The following is a 26,635-nucleotide window of genomic DNA, read 5'->3' on the forward strand; positions in this document are numbered from 1 at the left end:
TAACTTTTATTGCAGAAAACAAAAGTTAAAATGAGTGTGAATTTGACTCCGCGACTTTATAGGGGGTTAGGATATGGCCTTTTTTCCCCCATCAAAAATAGGATCGATCGTTTTTTAGGGTTTCTGGTCGGTTTTCGGAATGGAATGTATGCGTAACCATGGAGACGGACTGGAGACTGCCAGAAACCCTAAAAGAAATTGATCCTGGAGCATCCAAGAGGCCGCTGGGTCACAGAAAGGTCAAAACACACTAATAAACCTTTATTTTTTTTTTATTTTTAAAAAAGTTACATAATGCACCTTTAAAAGTTCATTCAAGTAGTAAAAAGTAAAAATAGTTACTCGGGCCAAAGTCAAATTACTACTTGAGCACTGTGAGTGAATGGTTGAGCGGTTTGAGACTACTTCTGTTTTACACAGGGTCGTAGACAGGAGGAGGGGCCCCAGAACCAGGGGTGCACATGGAAGAACTAATGGGGGGCCCCGTGTGACACCTTCTTGCCCCGGGGCCCCAGTCAGTTAACCACTTTGGTGTTGACTATTGATGTAACAGGACACACAAGCATTAAATAACATTAAAATTCTGATATTTTAAAAGACTACACCCAAATAAAACTCAACAAACATCTAAAAACAAATACTAAGACAGAAAAGATCATCTGAGACAAATAAAAGTGCTTCATCAGGCTGTTTGGAACATACCAATACAAGTCAGAATGCCTCAGATTCTGCATGTCTCATTTAAATATTACGCATTTAAATTAATCAAGCTTCAATTCATTTTCTTCACATGACGCTTTTGTCGCAGCGGAAGCAAAGTGTGATCAAATGTGTTACTGAAGTAAGAGCCCTGTCAAAATAATGTTACTCAGGCAGAAGTAAAAGGCACATGTGTAGAATTTTCTTGGTAATACAGAAATAAAGCTGTATTTCCATCCATTTACCAGGTTGTTTCTGTGCTGTAAAGTAAACACTTCAGCGTCTAACTCTTTGATGCTGATGGTTTTGTCCTTGAAGAGCACCAGAACATTTCGAACTCTGGATCCACTGACGCACTCACCTCTATCTTGCTTTGCATTTTTATTAAAACACTTGAATTCACGACGACCCGGGTCCCGCTGGATGTTCATGTGAGCTCAGAAATGGACACGTTGACAAAGATGGAGGCGTGAGGAATCGGAGTGCCGTCCTTGGAGAGGAGATGGACGTGACGGTATCCTGCACAGAAACACAGCGCGGTCAGGAATACTGTCTAAAAGAAAAGCACCCGGGCCTCCCATGATGCAGCGGTACCTGGCTGCAGGCTGGTGAAGGGCAGAGTGAACTGTCCCATGAAGTCGTTCCTCGTGGCCTTGTCGTAATCCTCCACCACGAACCGCACCAGCGCCAAGTCCGGGACGTGGACCACGAAGTTCAGCGTCTCGTTCCACACGGGGTTGAAACCTACAGAGTTCATTGTCAGACGCTTTAAATCTCTGATAGAAGGTTCTGGTACAGTTTTCTGCCGTTCCTCTGACCGTTGTTGTTGATGTAGCTGGTCTCGTCTCGGGTCTGGTCTTTGGGGACGCCGTAGACCTCGACTCGGACCAAAGGGTCGACGATGGAGCCCTCCTTCTGGTTCACCTTCGGGAGCTGCTGTCCACTGAGCACCTGCAGCCACAGACGGGACATGTTCACTACAAATGGACAATGGTGTCAGCTAAAGGCGAGACGCTGCAGGGAAAACATTTTTGGCCAGTTTTCTCCCTTAGCATCTTAGTTTTTAAAGTAACAAAACAGACCAAACTCTCCCTTTACGATGTTTATTTTGTCTGAAATCACTTCAACATGGCCGTGCTCCACATGTTTCCCACACATATCCATACACACATACATCTCCGTGACGCACAGAATCTCACCGACAACACTCTGTAATCCAAACATGGTTATTTCCTTTTGTGGAAGACATTACAAAACCTTTGGTCTCGTTTCTCAAAATGAGGTTTTCATGCTGCCTTCATCTGCTCCAGTAATTATGGTAAATAACACGCACGCCTGATTTTTCACCTCGTATTTGAGATGAAAAATCCTCTCGTATTTTCCACTGGGAAATCATTTTGATGCCCGAGCTCCTTAGATGAGATGACCTTTTCAACACAACATAGAGCAACATAGAGCAACATAGAGCGACAATGCATTTTTAAAGCCTTTCAGCCGCACATTTTAAAGCCTACAGTATTAGCATTTAGCTACTCAATTCTAATATCTCTTTTTTCACTTATTGTCTTGTAAAAAAAAAAAGTCAAACCTAATATGTTTCTCCGGTCAAATCAGATACAAAGTAGGTCAACTTTCTCACGTGAATTTATTTGTTTATAGTATATAGTTGTGTGTTGGTTTTAACATTTCACTTTGCTATGACATAAAAGCACCTGTACACAGTGTACTTGGAATTTCCACAGGAAAGGAGCAAACATTCCAGTCTTGGACACACATTGTTTGAGATTTTTTCACTACACTCCAAAAACATTAATGTCTAGATTAGTTTAAACGTCTTAATTTGCGCATATTAAATTAAATTATTGTTGTTTTGACAAGTTAAAGCAGTACTAAGTAACGTGTTTACCTTAATAAATCCTTTCCGTAGTCCCTCTGGGGGTAATGCAAGTGTTTATGGGATGATTGGAGGGTCATTCATCTCCCCCTGGTGTCTCTGGCCAGAAAACCATGTTTGCAACTTGACTGCCATCAGACCAGAGCCACCAATACACACTAATAGAATCACGAAGAAGAAGCTAATGTGCTAACGGGCAACGCTAACTGCGGGCTAGCATCACTTTAAACAGTATTTACAGCCAAGTTTGAGTGAAAAAAAATAATTTCCATTGTATAATTGGATGAACAATATCCCTCTCTCCCTTCGCCTTTCCTGTCAGCGTAGTATTTACTCTCCAAGACAATTAATAAGTTAAAAAATCGTAACTTGCTACGACACCTGCAGTTGCACTTATGGTCCCTAGGGGCAAGAGAGTTACTTAGTACTGCTTTAAGATTTAGTTGAACATTTGCACTAAATTATTTCTCTTGTTCTAAGATGTTTCTGACTCGTTTCAATACATTTTATCTTTATTTCAGGTTGATTCATTTGCCAATGGGGGAAGAAAATTGTACTTGTCAATACATTTTATCTTTATTTCAGGTTGATTCATTTGCCAATGGGGGAAGAAAATTGTACTTGTCCCATCGGCAGTTTTACTTTCTTATTTCAAGCGAGATAACCTTAGAGCCAGTGAGAAACGTCCTCAAACAAGCAAAGTGATCTTGGTTGCTTAATTAAATGCTCTCCTCTATGTGATTCATCTGTTTTCTCATTGACCTTCAGTGTCTCGCCCCAAAATGCAGATGTTCGTTCTGACCTGTAGGGAGAGACGGAGAGGCCTGTAACCCGGCCTGGACTCCGGCCTCTCTGGACTGAACTCTGAGTCGCTCTTCCTCATGAAGTCCGGCTTCAGCACAAACCCACAGCCTCCGTTCTGCCTGAAGAGCCCGTCGTTCAAGTCCATCTCCAAACCGGCCGTCTGGAAGTTCAGCGCCACTGAGGACACACAACAAAAATACACAACGATACTACGTTACTTTAAGTAGAAGTGAAAAGCAGAGATAAACACAACATAACATACTGCAACATTTGTGATATGTTCATAGAATTCACCCAGGAATTAGATCAAATTAATCCTTTTTAATATAAAAAAAAGTTTCATTTACAATTGAAACTAAAACTAAATGTAGCTCATAGTCCCACATAAACCGAGCCACCAGCTTTACAAACTCGAACCTCTCAGTGCCGCCCAGTGCTCTCGTTCACAATCGCAATACATCATTTGTGGACAGAAGTAAAAAAAAACTAAAGGAAAGACTCGCAGAACATAAATATGTCATGAATGCTCAGAATGTGGAAAATCCATTTGCAAAACACTCCAAAGCCATAGGGCACTCAAACATACAGGATGTCAAAATGATGGTGCTGGAAGTCATTTAGAGAAACCCCAGAGGGAGAAAAAAAAACTGCTCCAAAGGGAGAGATTTTGGATCGATGTTTTGGGGCCACAGCAAACCTTGGACTCAACGAGGAAATAATCTTTTCCCCCTTTCTGTGACTCTGGCTCTCATTTAGAAACTCGAGCCTTCAAGGCTGACGACTAAGTTATCACCCTTCCTTTTGTAACTCTTGACTATGAAGCTTCTCTCTCTCATGATGATATGTGTTCACTTTGTATTTATATTGTGTTTGCATTCTTCTAAAAAAGGGTTTGTGCGTGTATAATATTCTAACCCACACTATACTGTGCATTAGAAGATTATACACACACATTTTTCTCATTTTTATTGTTATGAATGATTGTAAACCTGGTGCTTCTTGGCATCTTATTGGTCACATCATGTATCACATGATCGAATCAGTTGTTAAAAAAAAGTCCTTGTTCATTCACAAAAACCTTTGCCCTGACAAAGACGCGCTCAAATGTCTTTTTGACTTTACGATTCACAAACAAGGTACAAGTCTTTGTCTCTGCTTTTGTTGAAAGTTTCTGTCCTCATGTGTGATCAGCACCCATGGGCTACATATGAGCACACAAAGTGGACCTGCTGATGTGCTCACCAATATCTGTTTTTTGAAATATCGATTATTTAAACTTGACGAAGACATTTATTTTTTTTTCTTTAGATTCAGATTCATTTTATTGGCCATTTGCAGTTTGAAAAACCACATTGGAAAAAAAATGTGCAAAGAGCTCAAAGTGCGATATGTAAAACACGTATAAAGACACAATATAAACAACAGAACACACAAACAATGCCACATTAAAAGCCTAAGGGCATAATACTGTACAATAAAGTGCCTTGTTTAAAGTGATCACAGCTTGAGGAAAGAAACTGTTAATATGTCGATCAGTAGAACATATGATGGAGCGATACCTTCTCCCTGAAGGAAGCATCTCAAAAAGGCCTTAGCAGGGTGGCCTGAGGCGTCATTTGCAAGTTATAAAGCTTGATTCAGTAGTCGAGCTTTAAATGTGGCCTCCAGGTGCGGCAAAGTGCAGCCAGTGGTCCTGCTGGCTGAGCGAACCACTTTGTTCAAAGCCTTCTTCTCTTTCAGAGTGAGATTACCAAACCACACTGTAATACAACTGGTATTACAGTGTGGTTTGGTAATCTCACTTCAACTTGAATTGGGACAGTGCACATTAATGGACATGTGTTTTTACAACATGTAAATGACCGTATAGGCTCATTTCCATCCGTAGACCCATGGCATGTTGATGAATAGGACATACAATACATTTACTCACGGTGGGAAGAGTAACCAACTATTCACTTTATTACAGAACTTCCCGTGGGCGCCGCCACGAATTTTGCCGACCCCTTAACTCAAAGCTACTTTACATAGGACAGGAGAAGTCAAGGTAAAATCAGTTACGGGCTTCGCGCTCTACAGGAAGTGTCAAGACAACGGAAGTGCCGAGGCAAAAAGAGGCAAAATGGATGGGCCGAATAAAGGTAAATAGGGCTTTTTTCATCTGTTTTAACTCAAAATGAATCAATATTTTTACTCGGCTATATTTTTACAGGTTTATTGTGTTGACAGTTTTATATATGTGTGCGTGTATTACCGATCTGGCAGCCATTGGCCCACATTTCCTGGGGGTTGTAGTTGGACGAGTCTGTCCTCATTCCACTGGGGTAAACTCTGGTCAGCTGCTTCACGTTGTACTGAACCATCTCTGACCCTTCGGACGACACACACCGAGACATTTCACTCACATCCCTCACAGGACAGTTTGGCTGCATCACGCACAAAGCAAGTGTGGAGGATTTTCCCTTGCACACAGTTTGTACCTGCGTCTTTGGCGAGTTTTTTGACCTTGGACTCTGAGAAGGAGGACATCTCGTAGCACTTCCCGCTGGCTCTGGCGTGTTCGAACCCGTGGAATGGGACGCTCTTACAGTAAAGCACCAGGTCGGACAGCTCCCGGGAGAGTTTGGACTTCGATTTCTGAAGAAGGGAACACGACTTTAACAACATGTGCTTCGGGAGAGCAGCCACAGAAACAGTTCAGAGTGGATTACCAAACAAATGACTATCCACTTGCTCTTTTTTATTGAATCTAAGTCAGAACGTCTGCATCTGTGAAGCTCTATCTCTGTCTGCAGGGATGTACATAGTAGATATATAGTGGAGCCCTGTACTGACAGTGATTGCACTCTCTGCTGTAATGGAAACCAAAGCTGCATCAGTCTCCTATAGACACTCGTTTCCTGTTTTTAATCCTTCGTCTCCCTCTCTCACATTTAACACCGCTCACTCACATTTACTGAATGTCTCAAGCCAAAATCTCTACATTTTTACTAAGGTGAAAATTCTTAATGGATATTTATTTTTAAAAAGGTATTGACAGAAGTGTGAGGGAAATTTAGTGGGAAAAATTGGGGGAAAAGTGGAAAAAAAAAAAGGGGAAATGATTAGGGGAAAACAGTATTTGCACAATTATGGAAAATTGGGAAATAATTGGGGCAAAATTGGAAATTGGAAATTTTGTTGGGGAAAAATATGGGAAGCTTTTGGGTCAGAATGAGGAAAGTGTATTTTCTGCCCTAATGTAGTCTGTAATCTTTTTGAGCGACAGAGCAATGTAAATTAAGATGTTTGCCAGAGCATTTTTGCATTTCTGATGGTTTGCAACAGCAACGTTATCGAGAAAGTCCCCAAAAATATTGGGGTATTCATTTTTGTCAAGACTTTTTTAAGACAGACCCTTTAACTGGGGCGACAGTGGCGCAGATGGTAGAGAGGGTCGTCTCATGATCGGAAGGTCGGGGGTTCGAATCCTGCCTCCAGAAGGTGCACACTGTCGTTGTGTTCTTGGGCAAGACACTTCATCCACATTGCCCCCAGTGTCTGTGTACATTGGTGTATGAATGGGTGAGTGGATCCTTGCTGTAAAGCGCTATATAAGTTGAGACCATTTACCATTTAAACAATGCACTGAAATGATTGTCCTCGTCCATCTTTAAAGGTCCTATATCATGCAAAATCGACTTTTTGGAGCTTTTAGCCATGTTGTTATGCTATTTCCTTATCAAAAACACCCCCAGAGTGGTTTGCGGCTTCATTCACGCAGCTCTCCACAATCCTCCTGAATCCTGCTCTCTGAGGCTCCTCCCTCTCCTGGTGAACGGCTGAGTGTTCAGTTGTGTCGTAACAACGGAACGGAAGTGCTCGACGTCTGTAATGTAATGTCTTAATTCTATGCTTACGGCCTGATTTTAATTTGTAAAACAGCTTTTTCATTATTTCTGTCGTAAGAGAGAAACAAAGAGTAAAAAATGAACAAAAAAAAAAAAAACAAAAAAAAAAAAAAAGGATGTGCCGAAGTGCTTCCAGGTCAGCTGTGGCCAAAACAAACACATCGCGTCTGAACAGATCAGTCATGTTTGCGCTGCAGCTGTGAAGATGGAGCTCGTTACCTACTCTGGACACCTGTTTTTTATTCTTGACTAACGATAATGTCACGGACGGAGAAAAAGAAGCGCGTTTGGCTACGAGGACGAGGAGTTTATATTCAACCCTTTTCAGGAAGAGGCCACTCAGCTGTTTTTTTCTCCGGGATTCAGCGACTATCAGCCAAAATGGTGTTTTTCTGTGATTGTCTCTGATGGATGTTTGGTGAACCTTCGCCAGAACCAAAGTGGATTAACTTTTATAATCAACGCGAGTCCCATAATGTAAACAACGATGGACCAGAGCGGTGAGTGAATCCAAACGCGGGTTAGCTTGTGTGTTAGCATATTAGCATGTGTGTTAGCCATTTATGAAGCTGTGTTGCAGATGTCAACTCCATATAACAACTTATTGCTGTTTATTTATATTACGGTAAAGTTGTATGCGCGGAGAGAGGGGGTGGAGTTAACTGAATCGAAGCGTTGTGTCTTCCGGGTTTGAAAAATACCTCCAGAAAACACTTATATTTATCACAAAAATGAGTGCTCCATAATGGTAGAGGTACAATATATCATATAAATGCCTATACTTAACTTTGGAATGGCTAAAATAGCATGATATAGCCCCTTTAAAGAGACTAGATGCAAGTTGGTCATTTTATACTCTCTACTGCCACCTTTGGTCATATGCGTAACTGCAGTCTCTATATTTAGCTCGTGCATGACGGCAATTCGGACCCAAAACCACACCTTTCTGAGTGATAGTGCAGGATTTTAGAGGCAGTTGTGGTGAACAGGTCTGAGCTCATTCTACACATTAGGACATGGATGGAACATGTAGAGGGAGGAAAATACATAATTTTAACATTTTTTTAAGTCGCTTTAAGTGAAATCTAATCCTGCAGTTTATATCCTCCTGTAAAGAAGTAACCTTCAGTTTATCTGCACCCCTCTGTGTTCCGTGAGCTCCGACCGGTTTACCCGTTTGTTGGAGTCTGCTGTGTCTTTGGTGAGGTCCTCCACCGACTGTCGCTCCATCTCTCCGTCCTCGTCGTCGCTCACTTCGTCGGTGATCGTCTCGTCTGAACGTTGCTCCAGGCCTCCCAGCTTCTTCCCCTTCAGCAACATCTTACCTCGAAGATCCTGCAAAAACACACAAGCAAAAACAGTCACGTTTTTGAGTCAAGAGCACTTATCAACGGAGAAAATCTGAAACAAAACTCATTTTGCCCAAACGTACGTCCACAAGAGGGCGCCGCACATCTGAACCTCCCAGTCTAAGAAAAAAATATTTATATAGCAGACCAACATTGTCAGATGTGTCTGATGTTTTGTTCCTAAGTTGAATTATGGGTTATAGTGTGTTCCAAAGTTATCAGGAATTTCTCCAATGAAGTTGGATAGTCTTAAATTCTCTAGAGCCAATAACTCTGTCTGATATTTATGAAAGTTTATGAAACCAATGGTTTTGTAAAGCTGTGGTAATGGGTTATCAAAACTACTGGTTTACAAAATTTCCAATCAGAAATCAGGCTGATATCACCTTGAATCTGAATTTTTTTCTGGATGAAGACCATCAAAATGTCATTGACACACAGCGTATAGTCATTTAGTTATTTTTTGCTCCAGTCAATGTCCTGCAGACCCATTGAGGAAATAAAGTAAGTAGCAAGTAAGTATTATTAGTATTTATTTCTAAAATCCATATTCTTTTCAGGGGTGAGTTTATAAGCACGTTACACAACTTTCAGGGTCACTTTTTCATGAGCACTGTCGCAATAACAACAATTTGCTTGCTAATTTTTTGTATGAAAAAAAAAAACATTTCATCTTCAGTGTCTTTTCACAAAGGTCTACTTTCATAAAATGACTCAAGGTTTTTCCCATTTCACTATCAGGAAAAATATCAGGCACGGGGCTTTTAATGTGGGGCTGCAGTGATTGTCAAATCAGGGAAAATTGAGGAAAATTTGGGGGGGAAATCGTGGAAAGAGTGGGAAAAAAATTGGAAACAAATCTCTTGAAAAATGTGGGTTATAATGTGTAAAGTATTTTTTCTGCCCTATTGTTGTCTGTTCAGAAAAGTTATGTTTATGAGTGATAAAAATGTGTAAATGAAGATGTTTGCCAGAAAATGTCTGCATATTTCTGATAGTTTGCAACAATACCGCTTTGTTGTAGATAAAGTCCCCAAATATCGCCCAGCCCTACTTCTTCAAAATGACAAAAACTCCCCTTTGAGCCGCTCTGACTCGGATCAATAGAGGCGTAGGTCAGGAAGCGCAGATGTATTTAAATGTCGGAAGGCCAGTGTAATGGACTAGAGTGACCTCGGCAGCATTAAAAGCTCACTCCACCTGTGTTACCGTGCGCTTTATTGTGTGTGGCAGGAGTGTAGCGTCCAAACCTTTTTCCATTACAGGCACTTAAGAGAATCGATGCTAATGTGGCTAACGGCTCTGGATACTAATAGTCAGGTCTATCAAGCCGTGCGATGGATGGATTTAGTTGTGGGGCAGACAGGAAAGAGAATATGTGAGGGTTCGAAGGGTTCGATGGGGGAATATAAACCAGCTCTTTACGCCTCATATAGATGCATCGGAGGAGTTGGCGGAGCCGACCTGTGGAGAGGGAAGTCGCTCCGGGATTTGTCCGTTGACCAGCGAGGTCTGCAGCATCTCCCCCAGAATCTGCTTCAGGTGTTGGGCCATGACCGTCTGCTGCTCCAGGCCGCAGTGGTTCTCCAGAGACAGGATCACCGGGAACTCGGACGCCTGGGACACGAGAGGAAAGTTTTACTGACCACTTGTAAACTGTCAGAGCTGTGGGTGTTTGCAGGGTCATATGTCTAGATTACACCTTGTCCTGGCCAGGTGACTGTATACCTGCTCTCGCCAGTCCAATACAAGTGTTAATGGAATGATTGGGGGTCTTTCATCTCCCCCGGTGCCTCTGGCCAGAAAATCATGCTTGCAACTTGACTGCCACCGAGTCGGAGTCACCAATACACACTAATGGAAGAAGCTAACAGGCAAAGCTAACTGCGGGCTAGCACCACTTAAACAGTATTTACAGCCAGGTTTGAGTGGAAAAAAAATGTTCTACACATAAATCTGCGCTAAGATCCATGTATTCGTTGTTACAACCTAAGCTATGAGACAATGTGCTGACCACTCTGTGTTTCCATTCACTCCCATTTTCCACTGCTTCTTCCTGTCCATATCTGCGGTGAAAACAGACACGCAGGAGGCACGGGCTGTTTCCGCTCGTCTCCAAACTCCCACATCCACAGCACCAGGTCAGTGCGTCTCTGTCTGTGCGTTCGAACTGCGTTGGAGGTTTTGTTTCTCAGAATAGCAGGGGGTTTATTCGGGAGTTTAAATACTTTGCTTGTTTGATGACATTTCAAACAAGCAACTGAACTTTTCTGGCAGAATTGTGAGACTACATTAAAATCTCATTGTCATTCCCGCACAAACCAGAACAAACCGGGTGGAAAGGTCATTTCACATAAAGTAACTATGTAAACTAGGGATGTACCGATACGATATTCAGTATCAGCATTTTGAGAGTATCGGATTGGATCAGATTTCATGACTGGACGGCTCCGATACAAGACGGCCGTGAATCATGGATGTGCAGCGGCTCCAGTCCAGGTTTCCCGCACCACATCGCTTCCAGGTTTATCGCAGCACAGCGGTAAACCTGCAGACTGGAGCCGCTGCAGATCCAGAACCACCGATTCATGGCCTTCATGCCATCGCTAAGCTAGATTAGATTTTTTAAAATTTGATTTATTCTTATTATTGTGTCCTGCACATAAGTAAGTGCCCAGCCCAAACAAGACACATTTAAAAACAGAATTCAGAGGCTCAATCATAACAGAACATCCAGATCACAAGATATAAATTAATTTGTCTACTATCGTTATTCTGCTGCTAACACCTGCTTCTGAAAAACTTTCTAATTTATAATTCAAAGCTAAAGCCAAAACCTCTTGCATGTTAACCTCTTAACTCCCGCCTGAACCGAGAGGATCTTTTTCCTCACGTCATCAGATTTTTTTCCATCATTTTTTTGTTGGGTATTCAACTCATTTTTCAACTTTTTTGTCATTTTTTGTCACATTTTTGTCATTTTTTCGTCCATTTTTTATCACATTTTTATCACATTTTTGTCATTTTTTTGTCACATTTTATCACATTTTTGTCATTTTTTGTCACATATTTTAATTTTTTTCATCCATTTTTTAATCAAATTTTTGTCAGTTTCAAACAAGCGGATCGGTACATCCCTAATGTAAACCAAACTAGCATTCATTTTATACATCACGACTCATGTTTCTCACACTACTTCATTCTATTTTAAGGTGAAGCTGAAACAGTTTACCACTGACATCAGTAATCACAACTCTTATCAATAACTTTACCACAATATTCACAAAAAGAAACAAAACAGAAATCGGCTCATAAGCAATAACTATCATAGGTTGTTACTGCCCACCTTGAAGGCGTACTCCTTGAGCGTAGTGATGACGTCTCTGAACAGGATTTTGGAGGTGAGCGTGTGTCCATGGTAAACGATAGGCTCTCCGTCAGGACCGTCCCAGCAGTCCAGCTCCACGCAGCGACAGCCGCGTTTCAGGGCCCTGCGACACAAAATAAAATATTTTCCGCAGCCCAATTAGGTGCCTTCTCAGGTCACAAATAGTATTTCCCATTAAGAAGGTAAATTACTGTATGTAGGCCTCGGTGCTGCTGTGGCCCCGGAGCTGGTCCTCCATCAGGTACGTGTTGTGGGACGAGGAGATGAAGTAGTGGCTCAGGGGGAGCTCCATGTCCTGGTGCAGCTGCGCGTGATCCGGGTTGAATATAGATCCGTGAAGAGAGCACAGGTACAGCTGGAACCCCTCCAGAGACATGAACATCTGCTGACGCGCTGCACACAAGGAGAAGGAAGGACAGTTCAAATGGAGTTATTCACTCTCCACACCACAGGTAGTTAAAGGGACTATAAGGTACCAGTCCGACCACTGAAATGTGAAAAGGTACAGCCAACCTCTACTACTGTCTTATCTGAGAGCATTTTCTAAAGTTTTACCCAAATCTTAAAGCTTCTCGACTGGAGTTTACAGCCTATAGTCCAGTGTAGCGCCTCATTTGAAAGCTAAGACCTACAAAACGTATCTAAATGAATCTTTTTCCTTGCGTTGTTGTTGTTGTTTTTTGTCGCTTTCTTGTTGCTCTTTTGTGTCTTTTTTGTGCCATTTTCATCCTCGTTTACGTCTTATTTTACTATTTATTCAAGAAGCTTTTAGTTTGTGCCATATTGAAGAAAATGTGCTCGGTTCTGGTGGAGGTTAAAAGGCTAATATAATTGAACTGAATATACTGTATAGCTATTATTGGTAAGTTTAATTTTGGTCACACAAAATGTACGGCAAGTTATTATATAAGCATTACGTTCTTTCAGAGGTGTGCAGTCGCGTTTCTGTCAGTCTGCCCCTGGGGAAACTATACATAGCTCACCACAACCGTGCGTGGAGAGAATGAAGAACAAATCCCATAAAAGAGTTTGAAGCGCTTTGGGTGAGATGTGTCATGTGAAACGCGCAATACAAAGAAGCATCCATTCCACACATAAAGTAATTCAATTGTTTATTAATCTCTTAACCCCCACCTGAACTGAGCACATTTTCTCCAGTTAAGCTTTACTCAAATCTAAAAGCGTAAAAAGAAAAATGTCAAAAAACGTGACGAAAACACGACAATAATGCATCAAAAAAGTGCAGAAAAAGCAACCAAAAATAGAGACAAAAACATGATGTGACAAAGTGGGTTTGTCCCATTATTTATTTTGGTAATTTTGCTTTGTTTGTTTCATTTGCAATATACTTCAGCTAACAGTAACCATCGGATTCATGTATTAAGTTAATAATTACGTCACATATTTTGTTTAAAACTTAGTTTATTTATATATTTGTTGAGTCAGTATACAAATTGACCTGTACCACATGGTTGGAACAAAGGGAAGGCGTGGTCTATGTCGGCTATTTTAAAATCTCAGGCTGAGCCATGTGGCGGGGGGGAAACTAGTTTAAACTTTGCTTTGAGTTTCCTTTGTGTATGATTTTTGGTTTGTATCTGTCGTTATTGATGTAATTTGAACAGTTATAATTATATATAATTGTGGACACAATGGGCCCGATCTTGTGCATCAAAACGGAGACGATAGCGTGACATTTTGCGCTCAGTCGGAGCGCACTTTGTGATCTTGCCACTCCAGACATAGCGCATTTACGTGGGTGGAGACGCACGCATTTTCCTCCAACCAGATCGACTCCGCGTCCAGGAGAGTGGTTGTGTGGGAGTGGGGGGTGAACATGTGCTTTTGTTTTGCTTCGCGTTCACGCCGAGCGCGGCCGATCCGCGCCACAGCGGACGCTGTAGCTCTTTTTCTCTCTCGAGACGTGAACATGGTTTAGCTCACGATGGGGTAAATAAAGTTTTTAGTTTGACCTGTGAGAGCCTAAGCCTTAAGAAAGAACGCAAGACAGCGCAGTGTAAACGAGGAAGTGAATGTCAGCCGTGTTTCCATCAGTGCAGTCGCCTCCTCTTGTGACGCCCCCTCACAGGTGGCGGAGGCGAATGGCACATACAACGCCGCCACTCGGAAAATAATTCGCCAAGAGCCTGCGCCGCCCCGTGCGCCGCCACAAGATCTGGCTCAATATATGCTTGTTTTATGTAAAACATAAAAACTTACCAGCGAAACTTATATTTGGAATTTACCCATCAAGCAATGGTTCTCACCTGTGGGAGGTCCTTTCCCATTAGGAGAGGTATAAAAGCTGACTGCTGTAGTCCCTAAGAGCTGTTGTTCATGCATGTGACATGTTTATCATTGAAGTTCCTTTGTGAGCAAAATAAATGTCTGGTAAGAACTATACTTGTTGCCAGTCTGCCTGCCCATTTCCACCACTTGTGGCCAGCTTCCCCACACATGACAAACACACGTCACAAATGTGACAAAAACACGGCAACAATGTGACGAAAATAGTTACAATCACTTTTGTAGGTCTTAGCTTTCAAATGAGACATTACACTGTTGCTCTCCAAGCCAAACTGGAGGAAATGCGCTCGATTAAGGTGGGGGTTAAGAGGTTAAAGAAAGAAGAAATGCCTCTCACCTGCCTCTGACGGCTCGTACAGCTCGATCAGCTCTTGGGCCCGGCCCGCTCGCTCGCGTTGTTCGATCTGAAGGAAGGTCTCCAGCTCGTCCACCAGGAGGCGCTCTCCGTCGGCAGAGAAATCCTGGAACACCTTCCACACCTCGTCCCTCTGAGTCAGGAGTTTGTAAAAGTGGACGAACTGCTCCCGGTCCAAAACTCCACTGTCATGTTTATCTGCCATCTGAGGGACGGACAGGTGACGTTTAGGGAGGCTGAGGCGCGTTGCTCAAGGACACGGAGACTCAGATAACTCACGGTGAACAGGTGCAGGGCGTGCTCCTCGTTCATCTCCACGTTCATCATCTTGAGAAGCGTCTTGGCCTCTTTAAACGTCATCTGCCCGTCGTTGTTTTTGTCGGCTTTTGTGAACCAGTCTCGCACCCATCTGAGAGGAAGGCTCAGGAAAACTTTAAACTCAGGAAATGTTTAGAGCTGGTTTGGTCTTTATTTCGTCCAGGTTTATGTTCCTTACGTGTGATAGATCAATCTCAATAATGTTTCTATTCTGTTGATAATTCTCTCTCTCTGCCCCTTTATTGTGTTTCTGTGGGACAATAAACAGTCTCACACCTAGTTATCGACTAGGAGCTAATTGTTTTTGCAGTTTAGCGTCCACTTTTCGTGCTCCACAAAAAGTGTATCGTGTATCTTCTGGATATATTCAGCCGATATCAGGGATATTTTCTCTCACACGGACTCATTCATGTGGAATCAACTACGAACACTCCGGGACCAAAAGCTTGTTTGCTTCAGACCTTGGATATACAAAGAGGATGATCCTAACAGTAAAGAGGTGTACAGAAGAGACCTGGCCGAAAGAGGGAAGAGGACACGGATCTGCGAAACGTACTTAGATGTGAGCCTACATTAATATTATTATTATTATTGTCGACTCACTTCGACTATTGTGACAAATAAGCCAACCTTTAAAAATCTGTAGTCATTCAAGTCCTCGTAGAGACAAATATTTGCCTAAGGCTATATCCACACGAAGATAAAACTCTTATAATTTCAGAAACTTTGTTTGTAAGCCTGAAGCAGCTCAGTAAATTTGTGCGTCCACATGGGTCGACTCAGGTCTGTGAAAATGGCAAAATTCATCTTCCAGGCCTGTGTGAGGCGCTGTGATGCTAACACAGATAATAGAGGAAGATGCAGAGGTGCATGTGCAGTAAACTTATGTCAGTGACTTTTACCCATCCATCCATCCATCCATCCATTTTCTTCAGCTTTATCCGGGGGCCGGGTCGCGGGGGCAGCAGTCTCATCAGAGATGCCCAGACTTCCCGATCCACGCACACCTCCTCCAGATGTTCTAGGGGGACCCCTGAGGCGACCAGGAGGCATCCAAAACAGATGCCTGAGCCACCGCAGCTGCTCCGTTCGTAGTGAAAGAGCAGCGACTCTGATCCGAGCTCCTCTCAGGTAACTGAGCTCCTCACACGATCTCGAAGGGTGCGCCCAGCCACCCTGCGAAGGAAACTCATTTCGGCCGCTTGTATTCGCGATCTTGTCCTTTCGGTCATTACCCAGATCTCATGACCATAAGTAAGAGTGGGAACGTAGATCGATCGGTAAATCGAGAGCTAGTCCTTGTCTCGAGTTCAGGTATCTCGGGGTGACTTTTACTGTCAGTCCAAAAACACAGACTGACTCGTGTTTTTCTACTTGTCACCTGTGGCTTGTGGACGGCAGTGGAGCAAAGAGGGGCGGAGTCAAACCATCATAGATCCATGAGTAAAACTCATTATAAGGTCAGCAGATTATGAATCACAGACTCTGGTGCTGTGATGTCATCGTTTTAGTAAAGGTTACTGAGACTTTGTAACAACGGCGCCACGTAAACGGCGTTTCGAGATCTTTCCACTCTAGGACCTAGTTTGGAAAATGTTTGTTTACTGACCACCAAAACGCCGGGCTCGTATGGACGATCCACTGGATTGATAAAATATCTTTGCGTTTGGTCCTCAGCTTGACTTCGTAAGGACAGGCCTAAGTTTAATGTAGGACATCCATCCAACATGTTTAAACTAATATCATTGGTACAAATAAAAATCGAAAATAAAAAAATTACTGTATTTTGACAATAAAGCAAATTGAATTAAAGTGTTCAGGATACTGGTCGAGGCGCTCTTTGCCGTCCATGGTCTGGGATTTGTGGATGAGCCTTTGCAGACCGTTGACCCAGGACTTGGCCTCCTCGGGGGTGTCCGCCACCAGGTCCAGCGTGCCCTTCCTCCCGTGGAACACCAGCGTGAAGCACTGGTCTGCGGGGAACTCTTCAGCCAGGCTGAGGAGCAGCTCGGACTGGTGCCCCTCACGGACCGTCTCCAAGTCTGACACCGAGACTGCGGAGAGAGGGGGAAACGTCGGGATTAAACTGGGTCCAGGGTTTACACAGGCAGCAGCAAATTTAACGCTCAGCTACTATATTTTAGCGCCACAAACACAAAAACGTAACTCTTAAGATTTGCAAACATATCAATAAACAAGCAATGACAGGACAGTTCTATATTCAAAAGCACAGTAAACTTTTGAGCAGAAACTTACGCAGTAAAAATAGTCAAACAATGTCATTATTTTCCAAGAAATATAGTGCCAGTGTCAATCAAATTTAAAGCTTCCCTCAGCTACGGCTTTTGGATTTTTTTCGTCAGTAAGTGTCAGTAGTGAACCCTGCTCTGCTCCCCTCTCCCTCACCTGGCTCTCCCCCCTCACCCACGGCCCTCACTCCCCTTTCCGATCCCTGCACGTCTTTGTGTTGACCTGGTGCAGAGCAGGTGAGGGGGGTGATGGGGGGCATCGTGAGAGGTGGGGGAGGTGTGGAGCCCGTAAATATATGCAATGTGGGAATGCAACATTTCCGGGCCGGTTTACTGTCAAAGCACACGGCTTGTCGAGTTGCACTTGTCGGCGCATTTTCCAACTTGCATTTTTAATTTAAAACTGTCTCTGACTGACTCTAATCAAAGTTCCTAAAGGTTAGGATTAGGGTTAGCCTTAAATCCTGTACAATGATGTAATCCAAAGTTTGAACGCAGTTTACACTCTGAAACTAGCACTGGGCACCACTTTGTTTGTGACACTGTGGTTCATCTCGACAGAACACTGCTGAACTGGAGTAGCTGAGAGCATCTTTAAGGCCTTACTTTTGGATGTGATGATTCAATGATTCAATAAGAAGAGCTGGTGCTTCTCATTAAATCTGACATGGAGACTGCAGACACAGAGGGAGGGAATTTTCTATTTAAATTATATCCAAAACCAGAAAAGAAGAACGTGGCCATCATAAATCCATACCAGTAATTGCCAACAAGCTGAAAGATATTGGGCTTTTTGAGTGGGAACGTGTTCTTCTGCATTTGAATGACCCACAACAAACATTCTGTGCTCAAAACAACATTGGAGTGGCTCATTGGTTGCATGTTTTTCCTAAAAAGCAGGACTCACATGTGGAGTGCCCTCTGCCGGCCCATCTGGACTTGTACCAGATGGTCAGCCCGTCCTCCAGGAGGCGGAAGTGTCGGTGCTTCTTCCACGAGCGCGACTTCACCTTCCGCAGAGTGGAGCCCGCCATCATCCGCTTTATGTCCGGATCGTCTGCGAGAGCTGCAAGAGCTGCAAGAGAGACATAAGCATGTTGGTGAGAATTGTGTTGCATTCATGGAGAAGCTTGAGAAGTTATTGCCTCTCGCCCAAACACTTCTCCACCGCAACAGCAGACGCATCAGCCTCTCCATCTCCTCCTCTTCACCACCGCCATTATCAGTCTAAGCCCCAGGGGAGACACTTTCCCTCATTACCGCATCATTCTCTTCCAGCAGAGCCTCGTCACTGCTCTGGTTTGACCCGTTCAGTCCCTTTTACAGTTGATAAAAGTTTCTTCCATCCATTTTCTTATCAGTGAACGACCTCTTCTCCTTCCTGTTTGTCCACGAGGAACAAACCAAGCCTTTAAAGCTCTTAAAAGAGTAGAAAGTGTTGCCTTTTTTGAACGAAGGCAGCATTAGTTCCCCCTTAGACCATCTCTAAATCTAAACATATGCATGACTGTATCGTGCTGAATAAACACTTACATGAGGTTGGACGGTCCATGGCTCTGGTCCAGTCTTCAGCTGCTGAGAGGAGACACATGTCAGTGAACAGTGCACAGGTTTTATGGAATATTAAACCCAATCCAGCTGCTTTTCTATTGAAATGAAAGCTAATATTTTCTTTGGGGCTGCTCTAAAACTTTTCCTAGTTCACTATTGGCCGGAGAGTCGTGCCCACTTGGTTCCAGAACTAAATGTCTATTCCTTTTCATTTGCTAGAATCCGCTAAAATGGCGGGTTTGCATGTCTTTAGAGACAAAGTTTTGATGCCTGTTGGGTATTTGAGTGATGTCACACCCCAGATCCATAAAATAAATGTGAGGAACATATCATCATGCCAAAATATAACACAACTTTCCTAAACCTTCATACTGCTAAATGCTCTTACTGATAAGCTCTGGGACAATCAGCAGTTTCATATCATGATTTTTTTTGTGATTGGTTTCATTCACCTGTCTCTAACTCAGATCAAATAAAAAAATCCTTACTGTACAATGAGTGGGCACATACTGTATGATGCTGAATGTATGAAAGATGAAAACAAAAAAATGTCAGACGGTGAAGATGATTTCTTTGACACTTTTCAGTTCTGCTGTGATAGATATTTCAGTGTATAATTATCAAATCAAATGCATGTACTTCAGTTTATATCTGTCTGTAAAGAAGCAACCTTCAGTTGTGTTAAATCCCTGTTTATTCCCGTTAATTCCCATGAATTCCTGTTAATTCCCTTGGACAATTGACTGTGCATAACTTCAAATCATAACAACGCCGCCCAAGAAGTGACTTCCTGTTTCGATCCAGCACACCAAAATAAAAGCACCATCTGATTCATTAGTTCAACTTTCTTTCTGCCAAACTGGCTCGTGGAGAACCACCGCACACATTCTTGGTCAGCACAGAAATCCAATCCACTTAATGCCTGCTCCTTCTCTCTCTGCATCACCGTCCGAGCGCTGCTGACTCTCCACGTCACTCTCAGCGCTAATCTAATACAAAACGCAGCGTCTGAAGCATGATTTACGCACACGCAGCCACCACTGAATGTGAGCAGTCTCCTAAGAGCATAACGAGTAATTTACTGCCAGCGATTCATTAAAGAATTTCCCACAAAAGCCAGCAATGAGTTCCCTGCAGCGCTTTCTGAAATACAAAGGACTGCAGCACTGGCCAAAGGCAGAGCGCGTCTCGGAAATGGAAAAGTGAATCTGTCAGTCTTCAAAAAGGGAAAATCAGATTGTGGAAAGGATTATCTGGCACTGCATCCTCTCAGTGGTAACATTTTGTACAAATAGGGCTGGGGGCTTCTTATTTTTCCCCAATACCAGTACTTTAACAATCCTTTTCTGAACTTATTCCATATTGTTCAATGGAACCACAAAACAGAAAAATAATATTAATCTATTCCATCAAAGGCAATTTATTTTCAAATTTTGTGACTTTCTTTAGTGCTGTCTCAAGACTCACCAAATCACTGCCCAAACAAACTCGATTTAGTCAACTCCTCTGATCTGGGGTTACTGTAGTTGGTCAGGACTAGGTTCAGCAACAAAGAATGAGATCAGCTGACGCCCTGAACACCCTGAATGACCAGGTTATTCCAGCAGTGGATTTCCTGATGGCACGGTTAAATTCCAAGATGACAATGCCAGAATTCATGGGGCTCACATGGAGAAAGAGAGGTTCAAGAAGCATCAGATGAATTGTCCGTCACAGAGTCCAGATCTTAATCCCATTGAGAGTCTTTGGGATGTGCTGGAGAAGGCTTTGTGCATCATCAATACAAGATCTTGGTGGAAAATTAATGCAACACTGGTGACATTGCAGAAGCTTATTGAAACAATGACACGGTGAATGCAGCTCTAACTCAAAGCTAAAGGCGCTGCAACAAAATATTAAGATTGTGTTTTCGTATATCGTAAGTCGTTGGAGCTGCCCAAATCACACTGCACCAGCCCCTTATGGCTCCTCCTGCAGGTGGTGGGTCCATGGGAGGACGGCCTCACGATTAAACTGTCTGACCCGTCACCTATAGGACCTGTTTGCCATGGGAGACCCTACCAGGGGCACGAAGCCCCCGACAACAGAGCTCCAGGATGATTTGGGTGCTCAAACCCCTCCACCACGTGAAGGTGGCGGTTCCTGGAGGGGTGATGCTAAACTTAAAAAAATATACATATACAAATGTTGACTTAAAGATAGTTAAATCCAGATTTGGTGCTGATTAGTATAAACAAAGAGACAGACTTTTGAAATACTTCTGCCATTTGCGTTTTTCTAAATGTTTAATCTATATCAGACTGATTTTTATATTCAATTTATAAAGTTTGGAAACTCATCTTGCACTTTCTTATCAAATTATTTCGGGGTAACGATGAAAAATCATGAATTGAATACTTTGTGCATTCGAATATGTATCGCAATAGGTATCGTATCGGGCTCTCCATCCCAGCCCTGGCAGTCAGACAAAGATCCATCTCACAAAGTATTTGACCATCCAAGTCAAGATCATATCCGGACTAAACTGGGTCTAAAAAGGCTCAAAGAACAAAGTCTAAAATTGCCGATGACCGTAACTACTGCGGCAGCGATAAACCGTGTTGTTATTGTGAGTTAGAAAACAAACAGTTTGATTAGCTCAGATCAGTGTCATGAGGCGTGTGGTGTTTTTGAGGAATGCAGTTTCTTCACATTGTACCAAGACATTCCACATAACGCAGCCATAAAAAAAATCAAGGCAGCAATACTTTCATCTGTGAGGCGAATGTTCCAGAAACGGACCCGGGGGTTAAAAGAGGACAAAGCCGGGGCTAAACCCAGACGAAAACAGGATGAAACTACAGAACTAAGGACTAAGCGAGGTCTAAAGTCACTGGAGTTTATTGTTCTCCATCTTTAATCGTTTTATTTGTCATTTTGCAAACCAGCCACACAGTGAAGTTGTGTGTCTTATTGGGACAGAGCTGTTTACGCTTGGGGCGGAATAAAAATGGCTACTCTCTGAATCGAAGGCAAACACTTCCACTGCTCCTGTGTAATATTTGAGTAATCTTTCCTGCATTTAAAGTGACACTGCGGAGCTTTCCAGATCATATATTGCTACGTCACAGGAGAAAAACAAACTGTTATAACATGGTAATAAACAGGATGTGCCCACATGCTGCTGTGGGTTTTCAAAATAAAGCCTTAGAAAGATACGGCAATTTCTTGTGTGCTTTTAAAGTGTTTTTATGTCTTATATAGGCTTATTTGCTCTTTTGCCGACAGATGTAGCATTGAACAGCTGCTCAGTAGTGCATAGGTCCATCTCTGCTCCGAATATTTATGACCATTATTTTGCCTGGAAAGTCCCACTGAGATTAAAAATCTTATCCCCAGGGGAGTCCATTTAGTAATGATTATCTAATTTCGATCATGTTTGATGTGTCTCGTCCCTTTAGAATCATAAGGTTCTAATTGACATGTTTTCTAAATTGAGTTATTTACATATTTGAGTTCCTTGAGTTCCATTCTGTACACCAGTGGTTCCCAACCTTTTTAGTCTCACATTGACTCGTTCAGTTACACTCCGAGTACCCCCGAATTCGATGATCCTGCCAATATTTTTTACAAAGTCATCAATTAAACTCAAATCATTGAGTTTGAAACCTCAGTTTGAAACCTTTCACTGAGCCCTGGTTGGGAAACACACTGCTCTTATACACTATATGAGAGTTTTGCAGATTTTGGTGCATTTTTTGAGGTTTCTATGAGCAAAAACATAACATATTTCCATTTCATTTTGTTGAGTGGTCAAAAATTTAAAACCTAAATATCTCAGATTAACTCTGATAATCTGAGATAATCTTCATAGAGATAGAAGCTTATAATTCTCGGGGGACGACTTGTGTCGCTGATCTTACATTGCACATTTGCAGAGCACATGGGTCTGACTCGCTTGGTTTAGAATGCACATAGGCACATATTTGAAGAACGGGGCTATGATTGTGCAGGCTAATAGAAAACTAATCACTTTCATTTGTCCCAGGCCATTGTTCTTCATCAGTCAGGGCTAATACCAAACCTTCAGCAGAAACTCCCAATGTCTGAAGCCTCAAGGTAAATAAAGCCTGCATTTAATATTTGATATATGCACTTCATTTATGACCGAGTACTGTTCAATGCAATGTTTAATTTAATTTGAGTCTTTTGATGAAAATGTCATTTAGTTTAAGTTCAGATTTAGTCAAATAATTCACTTAAATTATATAGTTTTAGTAACAAAGTTAACAATGAAAGGACCGAGGATTAAATCTTTTAAAAAGTCGTCATTTTGCATAATATATGTCCACTTTAAGTTACTAAACAGGACGTATTTTGCTCCTGAAAACAAAACTTTTCTTGGAAAAACAGTAACTTACTATTCAAATGAATGTAATAAGTTATGGAAATGTATTGAACATAATGTTTGTCTGAAGGGACGAGCCGCATCACATGGATTCTTTTTTCATCCAAAAAAATTAAAAGAATGCTTACATTTCTTCTATTTATCGAGTGAAATGTTCCGCAGTGTGGCTTTATACAAAACCGCCCAGACTTTCTCACAGGTGAGGAGCCGACAGAGGTGTCATTATCTGCAGTTGCAAATGGTTTATGCTTGAAGAGAACAGAGTGATTCATGTTTTAAAACAGCGGTCAGTGCGATCCCTGCGGACTGTGTGACTCACCCTGGACATTGACCAAAACATCGCTAAAAATAAACATATAATATTTCAGCGGAGAATGCAGAGGAGGTGTGCGAAATATCATATAATAGGTAATCTGCTTCAGTAAACAACTCTAGGACACTACATTGCTGATATTTGTATATATTAGTATAAAAAACAGTCTAGATTATAGAGAATAAAGACTTTCAAGAGATTAAACTGGTAAATACAGATTATATTAAAAAAAAATGGGAAAGAGAATCAACTAATTTAATATTGGATCTTATATGGTTAAAACATTGTGCTTTTCCATGAATAATCACTACTTCAAACTTATGAAGATGTTTTGGCTGAAAAAGCTTTTGTTGATACTTCCTGACTCCAGCTCAGAGTTCACATCAGGCATTTCTAGTTTTGTGGTGCCCTGGGAGAAAAACAATGACCTATTTTGGTCATGCCCATTTTATTACAACTTTTTTAGAATTCGGTTCAAGCTGAATTCAAAATTATGTTAAATCCACAAACAACTTTAAACTGGACGAATTACTATTTGTTATATCGGTTTGGTATGCTGAGTTTAGAAGCACGAAAATCGATTATTAAAAGATGGTTAAACTCTATCCCCAAACTTGGATGACTGCTAGCCTATAATCCCTATATTCAATATTTGTTATAATGGAACGAATTACATTTCATAAAAGACTTCAAATGGACAAGTTTGGCCTAATCTGGGAAAAATGGACAATTTATATCTTGCTAAGGAGGCCTGAGTACATGATCAGCCTCTGTATTATATGTATAGGTAACACAGTAATATAATTGTAATACATTTCTTGTTTACTGTTTTACTGTATGGAGCATTTTGAGGGAAGAAAAACAAGTCAAAGAAAAAAGTAATAATACACTATTTTCTGCACTCACAGAATGACAATGTTGTCAGTAGAGGGCGCATGGACTGGAGTGTCGCAGTTACAATCAGGTTAAAAAAAGAAGCTGCCTCAAACTTTTAGATAGATATGTCTCCTATCAAGCAATTTATATACAATTTATAAAGGTCACAATAACTAGCCTTCTATTGACTAATCGTTCAATAAGGGCTGGGATGATAAACCTTTGTCACGATCCGACACGAATCACGATACTCAGGAGTCGATCCGATAGAGTTGGTGATGTTAGTCTATGGAAATGTATGCTAACAGCTTCAAAGATGGCGGATCTCCATGGTAACTGTGGAATTTCCCAAATTACATTTATTTAAGTGTTAAGATTGAAAAGCCCATTAACACAAAATGTAACAAAGTGCTGAGTAACTGATACCGGAAAAACAAAGGGGGGCAGGATCAACATGCCTCCAAACATAAGTAATGAAAGTATTGCTTTTTGTCCCAGTTCTTTCTGAATTCAATTTTTATCCAAAGTTGCCAATTTCTTATTCTATTTTTGTAATACTTCAATATTTTTACCTAAATACGTTGTTTCATGCTTATTGCAACTTACGTTTTATTGAAGATATGCGAATACCGTTAGAACAAGATATTACCGTTACGACCGTTATTTCCCGTTTTTTAGCTAGTTTAGCTGGCTTAACGGTTTATCGCAAAATGTTCTTTCCTTGATATATCGAAAATGTTGTATTGAAATGTTGTTATCGTGATATGCAAGACGGAAACATCAGGTTTTGCTCATTTCATCCTCTCAAACTGCAGTTTCGACTCAGTTGTGAGCGATTGTGCGGCCGCAGTTTGCCCGCGATTCATCGTTTTCAGTTAGAGTAAAAATGTCAGTTAATGTAAAATGTTTTTCACACAAATTTTACTATATGGGTTGGTCTGACATACAAAAACAAGGATACATTTATACTTCCGTCCATAAAATGCTTTTAATTTCAACTGATATAAACGCGCTTTCCCCTCCATCCCGAAAGTCCCGAAGTATTCCTGTAACAACCGGTAACAAATTACGCACTGAGCATGACTACTTTTACAAAGCCCATGTTGTAGAGCTGTTACTACATCTAAGTTTGCGTTTTGCGGGATTTAGCTGCAGGAATGCACCCTCCGGCCAATATTTCCAGTAAATCTCAGACTAAAAACATTGCAGGGGGAGTGTGTGCGAAGTCAATTGGAAACAGAAGGCAGATTGTGGGCACGGGCTGAACCCTCCTCTCCCTCTCCTGCAAAGGCAGCGGTGATGATGACTCAGACGCGCCGCAAATCCTGGCTTTTGACCGGGGGAAAGAAAATAACACCGTCCTTACCTTGCGATTAATCCTCAGGGGAAGGACCTCCGGACAGAGGCTGGCTCTCGGACGCTGCTCCCCCTCAAAAAGAGGCTCGAATTTGGGGGCTGAGATTCCTGAGCTCCCACCGTTAGCTGGAGGTTTAAAGAGCGGGGAGTGGCTCGTGGAGGGTCTGGTCCTGCCTCCTGTCTCCTCCCTCTGTCCCTCTGTCCCTCTCTCTCCTGCAAACGTGCACTTGAGAACTTTTGAACTGTACGTGTAGTTTTATTACGCAGTACTTTTACTTTAGTAATATTGTGTTGAAATAACTCTTAAGAAATGTGCATGCAGTGTTTCTATATCAAATTATTATTATTCATATTCATATTTTATTATATTATTTGAATGAATGAATGAATGAATGAATGAATGAATGAATGAATATTTATTCGGACCATAAACAAAACATAAAAACACACATGAACTCAAAATACAACCTGCCATGATTGAGGCAGTTGTGAGCTCAATTTCACATGTGCAGCTCATTTACTTCTTAGGACAAACTATTTAGTTTTACCTTTTGCACCTTTTAGATTAGGCTGTCCGAAAAGGAGTGGGGGGAAGTAACTTATTTCGTCCCACCCCTTTTAAGTACTCTCAGTATCTTGTTCTTTTTACTTATTAGGCTTCCTTATATGAATATGACCTACCAATCAACAGTGGTGGAAAGTAACAAAGTAAACAGTACAAGTACAAATTATAGGTACTTTTACTTAAGTACATTTTATGATGAGTACTTTTTACTTTTACTTCACTACATTTTAGAGCCCTGTATCTGTACTTTCTACTTCACTACATTTTTAAATTGGGTTAAAAGTAAAAGTATTTCATTTTCAAAGTGACCTCTCTACGACTGGTTTCGTCCCAG

At 41.7% G+C, this 26,635-nt stretch overlaps 1 protein-coding gene across 2 annotated transcripts; it reads right to left on the reverse strand.

Moving 5' to 3' along the window:
* Positions 1-941: 941 nt before the first annotated feature.
* plcd4b (phospholipase C, delta 4b) lies at positions 942-25,826 on the reverse strand. Of its 2 annotated transcripts, none has more exons than XM_079563115.1 (16): positions 25,747-25,826; positions 18,787-18,825; positions 18,161-18,319; positions 16,830-17,058; positions 14,966-15,095; positions 14,669-14,891; positions 12,216-12,417; positions 11,983-12,127; positions 10,101-10,253; positions 8,461-8,622; positions 5,878-6,034; positions 5,652-5,768; positions 3,396-3,574; positions 1,518-1,650; positions 1,294-1,443; positions 942-1,218 (listed from the first exon to the last, which is right to left on the reverse strand). In XM_079563115.1, exons 2-16 carry the CDS (start codon positions 18,803-18,805, stop codon positions 1,127-1,129), a joined length of 2,250 nt encoding a protein of 749 aa, XP_079419241.1. In that variant the 5' UTR covers positions 18,806-18,825; positions 25,747-25,826; the 3' UTR covers positions 942-1,126. The 2 variants fall into 2 exon arrangements, with proteins under 2 accessions (XP_079419241.1, XP_079419242.1); XM_079563116.1 differs by having other exon boundaries at positions 18,787-18,828; positions 25,747-25,809.
* Positions 25,827-26,635: the final 809 nt, after the last annotated feature.

Source organism: Gobius niger (genome assembly GCF_951799975.1).
Source record: "Gobius niger genome assembly, chromosome: 9".
NCBI classification, from domain to species: domain Eukaryota; kingdom Metazoa; phylum Chordata; class Actinopteri; order Gobiiformes; family Gobiidae; genus Gobius; species Gobius niger.

What these genes read in the sequence shown, in the direction of transcription:
- plcd4b (XM_079563115.1), bottom strand. An exon ending in AGCGACTTCCCTCTCCACAG is followed by an intron (nt 8,623 to 10,100) that starts GTCGGCTCCGCC and finishes GTGTTTTTGCAG; the next exon opens with GATCTTCGAGGTAAGATGTT. An exon ending in GGCCAATGGCTGCCAGATCG is followed by an intron (nt 3,575 to 5,651) that starts GTAATACACGCA and finishes GTGTGTCCTCAG; the next exon opens with TGGCGCTGAACTTCCAGACG.